Below are 6,824 nucleotides of genomic sequence, written 5' to 3'. Positions count from 1 at the left end.
AATTGAGGTGAAAAACAGAGAATTAAAAAACACAGAAATACATAAGATATGTTGTTTAGATGTACATAGGAAAGACAAAGGTAAGACAATGAATTTTTTTTTCTATGTTTTTCCATGGAATTGACAACATATGAATCTTTTCCGGTGATTTCCTGTGTGATTGGGTTTTTGCAATAGAAAAAGGAAAAAAAATCCTATAAACAGCATTCCTTCAAAAATCGTATAAAATCCATGTAATCCAAAGGAGCCTAGGACTAGGTGGTGGCCCGGCGGGCACCGAAGAACCGAAGGAGGCAACACGTCAGCGTGACGACCAGACCGGCAAAGCATGGAAGGAGAGAGCAAGAGGGAAAAAAACAAAAATAATTCCAACGAATAATAAATCACGTCGCAACGACCCAAACCCAACCCAACAAATGCCGTGCGTGGCGGCAGTGAGTCTCCCTCCTCCTCCTCCTCCTCCTCCTCCTCCTCTCCTCTCCTCTCCTCCCCCACACGCACCAGCACCACCCAGTCGCGGTCAGCTCCCGGCCTAGCTAGCTAGGTGGCGCGTCCCGCCTTCTTTCCTCTCCAACCAATCCTCGCCGCGGCCGCCCCGGCCCGCCGCTCGCCTTCGTTTACCCCGTCCGTCCGGTCCAGACCTTCAGCGCGCGCGCGCGCGCGCTCGCTCGCGGCATGGACGCCACGTCGTCGTCCTCGTCGTCGCCGCCGCCGCCGCCGCGGCCTGGCGCCAAGACGAAGGAGCTGGACGCGGCGCTCCACGCCATCGGGTTCGAGATCGAGGAGGTCTCCCCCGCGGAGGTCACCGGCCGCCTCCTCGTCACGCCCACCTGCTGCCAGGTCAGTCAGTCAACCAGTCGTCGTCGTCGTAGCTGGCGCGTAATCCTCCCCCCCCCTTCCCCCTCCCCCGCTCCTGTTACTGAAAGCTGCCTGATCTTCTTCGTCGCCGGCGGCCGCCCCGCGCGCACAGCCGTTCAAGGTGCTGCACGGCGGCGTGTCGGCGCTGATAGCGGAGGGCCTCGCCAGCATGGGGGCGCACATGGCGTCCGGGTACAGCCGCGTCGCCGGCGTGCAGCTCAGCATCAACCACTTCCGCAGCGCCGCCCTCGGCGACACCGTCCTCGTCCGCGCCGCCCCCGTCCACGTCGGCCGCACCACCCAGGTACCCGTCCCCCTACGTGCGCGCCTCATCCATCATCCATGACCTCTCCTCCCGGCAGCTCGTCACAGCACCTACCCACTTATGCCCCGTTTAGTTCCTAAAAGTTGTCGCCCGAAAACATTACGTCAAATCTTTGAACACCTAAATAGATTATTAAATATAGATAAATTGAAAAACTAATTGCACAGTTACGTGAGAATCGTGAGACGAATCTTTTAAGCCTAATTAGTACATGATTAGTCATAAGTGCTACAGTAACTCACATGCGCTAATGACGGATTAATTAGGCTCATAAGATTCGTCTCGCGGTTTCCATGCTAGCCGTGAAATTCGTTTTTTCATTCTTGTCCAAAAACCCCTTCCGACATACGGTCAAACGTCTAATCTGTACGCAAAAATTTTCATTTCACCAACTAAGGGGTTGTTTAGATGGGGTAAACTTTTTAGCCCCATGTCACATCGGATGTTTGGGCACTAATTTGAAGTATTAAATATAGACTAATAAAAAACTAATTTCATAAATAGGAGCTAATTTGCGAGAGAATCTAATGAGCCTAATTAATCCATAATTAGCAAATGTTTACGGTAGCATCACATAAGCTAATCATGGATTAATTAGACTCATTAGATTTGTCTCGCAAATTAGTCCAAGATTATACGCGGAAGACTACGTTTACTTTTATTTTTAATAAGTGTTCAAAAAATCCGATGTGAGTAGACCTAAGTTTAGCTAGTACAAACAAACACCCCCTAAACACCCACGCCCTTTTGGCTGGCTCGTCACTGCACTACTCTACTGTATATTTATTACCCCTGGCATATCGCTCGTACGATTACCACGAAAATTTATTAAAAAAATATAATAGAGCTAATGAAAACAATTTAACATATACGTCATTTACATTTCTTTTTAAAAAAATCGGAGAAGTTTGCGATGGGGTAAGTGAGAAATTTAGCAACCCAACCAGAGTACAGAGGTGCTATTAATTATCACAAGTCAATTACTTGTAACCCCAGCAAGTTCGTCCCTGATTATTAACAAACCTTAATTCGACCACGCCGATTAAAGTTAACCAGTTGGTGCCGATATTAGATTAGTGCTTGATTAAGACAAGTACCACAACCTGCCATTCGAGCCGGTGCGTGCTAGTGCTAGATACCCAATCATGCAAGCGAGCCGTCTCTAAAATCCGCTTACAAAGCTACTAGTACTAGCTCATTGCCTTATTCAACTACCGGCTCTCTGTCCTAAAATAAATTCTTTTTTCAGTTTTTATATAATTTTGACTATTCTTCTTATTTAAAATATCTGTATGATTAATATTTTTATTGCTACTAGATAATAAAACATGAATAATATTTTACGTGTGCCTAATTTTTTTTGAGTTTTTTAATTAATTTTTAAGTAAGACGGGTGGTCAAATGCTATACACATGTACCAAAAAATAAATTCTCTTTGGGACGGAGGTAGAAGTATCTCTATTTCACAAAGAAAGATATTTTGACATTTGCTAGATTTTTATGATGATGTTAATAAATTTAGACATATATACATAATATATATTGATCAATATATTAATCTACGTGTAGCCAAGATGCATTACAAATATAAAACGGATAAAACGGAGAGATTATTAAAGTGAGTGATACTATTTAGGATATTGAAAAAAATTAAAAGGTTATCTTGTTTTTCTTGATGGTTATTTTAGCCTATAAATAAATAAATTACTATGAAGTGAAAATGTTATTTAAGGAAGGTTAAACAATACACTTTTATACAAATTTTTTTACACAAAACACAGTAATTTTAACGCTTGGAAGTTAGAAAGACGACTAAAAATACAAAATGGCAAAAATCCCCTGTTGGAAAATCACGAACGGGACCAGCTAGCGGGTCAGTTCGTGGGTCCGCAGCTTTAGCTTGCGTCGAAAAGTGATTCGGATAATTTTCGTCCCATCGGATCGTTTCTCGGATTCGGATAACTTCGGTCAGATGGTTATGGAAATTTCGAATTATGATTTTTTTTCTTCAGATACGGAAACAAATGCAGTACGGGTGATATCTGTCGGATTTGGATATCCGTCGGATACTATGCAGATTTTTTCCGGATATCCGGACCTATGCATTAACCATTCAATCAAATCAGCTTGACCTAAAGAAGCCATCTCAACGACCCAACTAGTGTACTAGCTGGTTTTGACTAACTGACTTGAAGCAGTCTAGCCGTCCACGACCACATAACCGTCACGTATATTTGTTTCTGTGGTATTAGTAATCACTTATATTTAAAAAATATTGATAACTTATATACTTATATTAAAAAATAACAAGATATATTTTTTCAATAATATGTGAAGAAGAGGTTTTTATGTTCCGATTAATATTCATTACCATATTCGTTTCGATTCGTATTCACTCTGAATTTGTATTTGATAATATCCGATTTCGTTTTCATATCCGAATTTCCGATTTCAATTTCAAAAAAAATATAGAAACGAATATGATAAAGCGAGTTTCTACCGTATTCAATTCGTTTTCATATCTGCTGCTGCAGTCGTTCGACTGTACTGCAAAGTCGTGGTCTCCATTGACGCTGGCTGGTATCGCACGGTGCTAGTGGTACATGGGCCGTGTTGTCTCCGATTGTGGATTTTAGATTTTTCGTGATCATGCTTTTTAAACTCGTAAATAATATGTTTGGAATAAAAGTTTGTATATAAAAGTTACTCATCTAATCTACCTTAAGTACAATTTTCACTTTATGTTAGTTAATTCAGTAAAAATAAAAATTAGAAGATCCTTTAATTCTTTAATCTCAGCTATGTTAAACACTGTCGTACTTCAACGTCATGTGAGTACTACAGGACAATGACATGATATAACTTATATTTATGTTTATATGTTAAAATTGGTATTTTAAAATTTAAATTTAAAATTAATTTTAAGTTTTTTTATTATATTTTATTTTTAACTAAGAACACTCCTATAGAAGTTTACCCTAAAATATGTTTTAATCGTCATTAAGTGGTTGCACCTATTATGCATATTAGGCCCCGTTTAGTTTCTAAAAATTTTCACCTAAAACATCACATTAAATCTATGGACACCTAAATAGAGTATTAAACATAGATAAATCAAAAAACCAATTTCACAGCTATGTGAGAAATCGTGAGACGAATCTTTTAAGCCTAATTAATACATAATTAGCCATAAGTGCTACAGTAACCCACCTGCGCTAATGATAGATTAATTAGGCTCAAAAGATTCGTCTCGCGGTTTCCATACCAGCCTTGAAATTCGTTTTTTATTCTTGTCCAAAAAGTCATTTCGACATCTGATTAAACGTCTGATATAACACGCAAAAATTTTTATTTCACCAACTAAACAACCCCTAGAAGCGAACCGATAAGGCTGCACCGTGAGACCTGTGGACAAGCAGCCAGTACGAACAGCATAGTAGCCTACAGCGACAGGCAACCATCCTTTTACCTCCCAAGATCGGTGAGGACAGCGACCGATCGCTGTTGTCGACATTGATAAGTTATGGGTTAATATAGAGTTTAGTAAGTCTGGGCTCTGGGGTAGTTGTCAGCTACTCCCTATACCCATAGTTTCGTAATTAATTGTTTCTGTTTTGATAAAGTTATGGTTAATCATTTAAAACTTTAGTTATTAGTAACTTTTAAAATATATAGTTTAAAAATACTAGGATAACATGTACAAATGTGTCGTAAAAAGTTCTTTAATACATATAATTTTTATTATATAAATATTTCAATAAAAAATAACGATCAAACGTACATTTAAAAAGACCGTGTTATTTTCCAAACAGCAAGTATTATCAAATTGGTGGAAGTAAACAACTACTTATGTTTATCTGTACACATACTAACAAACTCGCATGAGAAAATGAGAACGAGATTAGTACTACGCATTAAAAAAAAGTGTAATGACAGCAATCTGGACGGGGTTGACCGTGTTACTCTTATAAAACACTGCAACATGTCGACCTGCTGCTATCTAACAATCTTCTCATCAATGGAGGAGAAGGATAAGACAAACGCTGCTAGTCTGCATTCTGCAACTTGTCCCAGACAAAGCTCAGCTGCAGAAACTGCCGTAGCAATAAGAGCAGGTACCAAGCTGATTATAAACATATTTTAAGAAAAGGAGAGAGAAGAACAATAAGCTATAAATTTATAGTCAGTTACAGCACGGACTACAGGACACAGTGTGGGCACTTAGCTCTAATAAATTTGTCTCCAAAACCAGCCAGTTCAGCATCTAACAATAAAAATTAAGCTTCCTCACCCGTACATTTCACGCGGCCCCTAGTTTACTGACCATTTTAGAAAGCTTCAGCTGGGTGCTTAGCACGCACTAATTGGGTAGAAGAACAAATTAATTGTGCGCTGAAACCATAAAGAATTCCATGGTTCTGAAGCTCTGAAACTCTGAAGGTGTGGGAGGTGAAGCTGTGGAAGGTGGATCCAGCCACCAAGGAGAGGGGGGCTCAGATTTCGGAGTCCAGAGTGACTCTCCTGTGTAATCTGCCGGTGCCGGAGAGCGTCAAAGATGCAGGAGAGGCGCTCAAGAAATACTCCAAACTGTAAAAAAAAGAAAGAGAAGAAGAAGAAAAACTCATCAGAAGAACAGGAGAACTCCAATTTCAGTCATGAAATTTAAGGATTTGAAGTCTCGTTTTGTAATAATGTGTATGTATGTGTCAGAGGAATTGGGATGTTTGGTTAATTTGGGACATTGTTGTATTACTCTCCAAAATGCCCAAATCTAGTCACGGCCAAAATGAGTGTGTAAAAAAAAAAGAAAGGTAAATGGCGTGGTGTTTGGATCGCAATTCATCTGCCTGTGCATATATATATTCATGTGATGATTCACATCATTACAAATTACATGTGCACACGCATGTGCTGCTTGTTGATGCGTTGAAGAAACGAAGACCAACGAACGATAAATTCATGTCATTTTTTTAATGTAAGAATTAAAATGTATTTATATGTTCGTGACATTGATATTAGGATTTTATTTTGATAGGTAGAGTAGTACGCCCATAATAACTCCGTCCCCACACCAGCTGTGGTTCATAAATAAACAAAACTGTTCAAAATTTAAAACAATTATTACTTAAATGAAATTTGGACGTCAAATTTTGTATGCTTTTGATACAACCATTATTATCTCTGCCCGTCTGCCATATCTGAGGCTGGAGCAGAGGAAGGGCCTGCAGCCCAACTATGGGCTTGTTTAGTCCGTGAAATTTTTTGAACTGAGCGTCACATCGGATATTTGATCGAATGTCGTAAAACTATTTCGACGACTAATTAAAAAATCAATTATATAGGGTATCAGAAAACCATTGGATGAATTTTGTAAGTCTAATTAATCCATCATTAGCACATATGAGTTACTGTAGCAGTTATGATCAATCATGGACTATATAAGCTTAAAAGGTTCATCTCGTAAATTCTTTCCAAACTCTAAAATTAGTTATTCTTTAACTATATATAATGCTCTATACATATGTTTGAAGATTCGATATGTTTGAAGATTCGATGTGACGTGTGAACGCGAAAAATTTTGAACTAAACAGGGCCTAAGCCATACGGGTTCCTCTGACTGTTCATTTTCATAAAATATATT

At 39.3% G+C, this 6,824-nt stretch overlaps 1 protein-coding gene across 1 annotated transcript; it reads left to right on the top strand.

Annotated features, from left to right (window-relative positions):
* Window positions 1-435: 435 nt before the first annotated feature.
* Window positions 436-6,076, top strand: LOC102700611 (1,4-dihydroxy-2-naphthoyl-CoA thioesterase 1). Its single transcript, XM_015834539.2, has 3 exons — window positions 436-840; window positions 971-1,162; window positions 5,624-6,076. The coding sequence occupies exons 1-3, from the start codon at window positions 676-678 to the stop codon at window positions 5,774-5,776; spliced, it is 510 nt and encodes a 169-aa protein (XP_015690025.2). The 5' UTR covers window positions 436-675; the 3' UTR covers window positions 5,777-6,076.
* The last annotated feature ends 748 nt before the right edge of the window (window positions 6,077-6,824 follow it).

Source organism: Oryza brachyantha, chromosome 3, assembly GCF_000231095.2.
Source record: "Oryza brachyantha chromosome 3, ObraRS2, whole genome shotgun sequence".
In the NCBI taxonomy this organism is placed as follows: domain Eukaryota; kingdom Viridiplantae; phylum Streptophyta; class Magnoliopsida; order Poales; family Poaceae; genus Oryza; species Oryza brachyantha.
Note: the sequence above shows the minus strand (reverse complement) of the source record. Positions and strands in the feature narration are given on the sequence as shown.

What these genes read in the sequence shown, in the direction of transcription:
- LOC102700611 (XM_015834539.2), top strand. Translation starts at nt 676, where the DNA reads ATGGACGCCACGTCGTCGTCCTCGTCGTCGCCGCCGCCGCCGCCGCGG. An exon ending in TCACGCCCACCTGCTGCCAG is followed by an intron (nt 841 to 970) that starts GTCAGTCAGTCA and finishes CCGCGCGCACAG; the next exon opens with CCGTTCAAGGTGCTGCACGG. An exon ending in ACGTCGGCCGCACCACCCAG is followed by an intron (nt 1,163 to 5,623) that starts GTACCCGTCCCC and finishes GAAACTCTGAAG; the next exon opens with GTGTGGGAGGTGAAGCTGTG.